Consider the following 2,131-nt stretch of genomic DNA (forward strand, 5'->3'; position numbering starts at 1 on the left):
CCAGCTACTTGGGAGGCTGAGGCAGGAGACTCACTTGAGCCCAGGAGTTGGAGGTTGCTGTGAGCGTGATGCCATGGCACTCTACCCAAGGGGATAGCTTGAGGCTCCATCTAAAAATAAATAAATAAATAAATAAATATTTTACCAAAGGCATACATACAAAAGTAAAGGGTTATTTGAAAACAGAACTCTTTGTAAGCAGGTTACTGTCAGGTATTTTTCATTTCTTACCATTATTTCAGGTCAGGTACATGGCTCTTCCACGTGATCCAAATGAAACTTCCTATTTGCTGCCTCCTGACAGCAAGGACTGGGAAGGGCAAAGCGCTCCTGACTTTGTCTATGGGCAGAAGGACCTCGTGGTGGAAGGGGTTCAATGGCCAAGGAAAGCACCCTGTGACCTGGACACTCTGCCCCTGTCTCGCTTTGACTCTGCACTCTGCTCTGCCTGGAGGCAGCGGATGGAGCTGGGGCTGTTCCGCTATTGCCTAGGGGAGCTGCAGACCCAAACCCTCCCCGGGGCTGTGGGTTTTGTGGCTCAGTTGAACGTGGAACGTGGTGTACAGAGGCGGCAGCCCCAGCACATCAAGAGCATGAGTCAGGCATTTGACCCTGAGCAGTTTAACTTCAACAAGATCCGGCCAGGAGAAGTCCTCTTCCGTTTGCACCGGGAGCCTGATCTCCCCAATGCTCTCCAGCAAGAGGACATCCTCGTGGTTATCAACGTCAGCCCCCTGGAGTGGGGCCACGTGTTGCTGGTGCCTGAGCCTGCCCGTGGGCTTCCACAGCGCCTGCTGCCGAGCGCACTGCAGGCTGGGGTGGAGGCTGTGCTGCTGAGCCTACACCCAGGCTTCCGCGTTGGCTTCAACAGCCTGGGTGGCTTAGCCTCTGTGAACCACCTCCACCTGCATGGCTATTACCTAGGCCACAGACTGCCTGTGGAGGGGGCTCCAAGTGAGCCCCTGGACCCTAGGGGCCATTTGCATCTCATCCGGGCCCTCCCAGCTCCCGGCTTCCTCTTTTACATTAGTGGGCCAGGTCCTGACTTGGAAGCCTTCATAAGCAGGGTATGTTGGGCCACTGACTACCTGACTGACCATGAGATTGCACATAACTTGTTTGTGACCCGGGGAGCCCCACCTGGAAATACATTGCCTTCCTCTGTCCTCACAGGGGTCCGGGTAATTCTTTGGGCCCGGAAGTCCAGCTTTGGGATGAAGGAAGGTGAGGCTTTCAATGTTGCCCTCTGTGAGCTGGCAGGACACCTCCCAGTCAAAACACCCCAGGACTTCAGCAGTCTGACAGAGGCAGCTGCTGTGGCCCTCATTCAGGAGTCTCTGCTGCCCCCTGCCCAAGCAGAAGAGGTACAGGCAGCACTGGTGGCCCTGATGTCCCTGGAAAAGCAGTAATCCCTACATATACTTATTTTCTAACTGATAAGTCCCTTTACAGAGGGCTGTTCATCATGGTCTGTGGGCATTAATTTTCATCACTGCCTTCTCACTTATCTCCACCTAAGGGGAAGGATAAAGAACAGATAAATGGTCTTTTAAAGGGGGAGATAGCTTGGAATAAATCTAATGAATGACACTTCGTGGATGTATCTGCTGCTTCCCACCTTCTTGGACAAGCCCCAGGGATATTAAAAAAGGCAATGTGTGTGAGAATTACAGACTCCCGACATTATTTATGGATTTTGCGTTGGTATCACATGTTAGCAAAGTGATAGTTCACGTGCTTCTAGCCTTGAGTTGCTACCTCCCCTATTCTCAGCCTCTCTGCCTGCTCTCCCCTTGCTTACCACTGAGCTTTATTTCTGCATTTTTCCCTTATGTTTGTCCCTGCTCCATCCAAATGTCCTACTTCATTCCCTCCCTGTCCACCCTGAACTCTACTCCAACCCAATCCTGAATTGAATGTTCTTCACCCACATCCTCTTATGTGAAAACAAGGTCCTGGGCCTCTTACTACCCCATTCAACAAATGAAGAGGTGGAGATTCTAATAGATTTAGTGCCATGTGGGAAGTTGGCCAGCTGGAGTTGGGACTGCAGAACAGGCAGACACAGAAACTGGTCTGGGACCATGCATACTATGACTGCCTCTCCAATCAGCAGCTCCCATGGCCAGTT

The 2,131-nt window shown here is 51.7% G+C and overlaps 1 protein-coding gene across 2 annotated transcripts in view; it reads left to right on the top strand.

The window, feature by feature from the left end:
- GDPGP1 (GDP-D-glucose phosphorylase 1) overlaps positions 1 to 2,131 on the top strand; it is a 14,488-nt gene that overhangs the window by 4,984 nt on the left and 7,373 nt on the right. Inside the window, exon 2 of one of the 2 annotated variants that reach the window (XM_012813573.2) lies at positions 243 to 1,224. In XM_012813573.2, coding sequence (XP_012669027.2) covers positions 243 to 1,224 — 982 coding nt within the window. Of the gene's footprint in view, positions 1 to 242; positions 1,668 to 2,131 lie in introns of those variants that run through there. The other variant, XM_023508802.1, reaches the window with a different exon arrangement.

This window comes from Otolemur garnettii, unplaced genomic scaffold (assembly GCF_000181295.1).
Source record: "Otolemur garnettii isolate 467f Iridium unplaced genomic scaffold, OtoGar3 scaffold00277, whole genome shotgun sequence".
Taxonomy (NCBI): domain Eukaryota; kingdom Metazoa; phylum Chordata; class Mammalia; order Primates; family Galagidae; genus Otolemur; species Otolemur garnettii.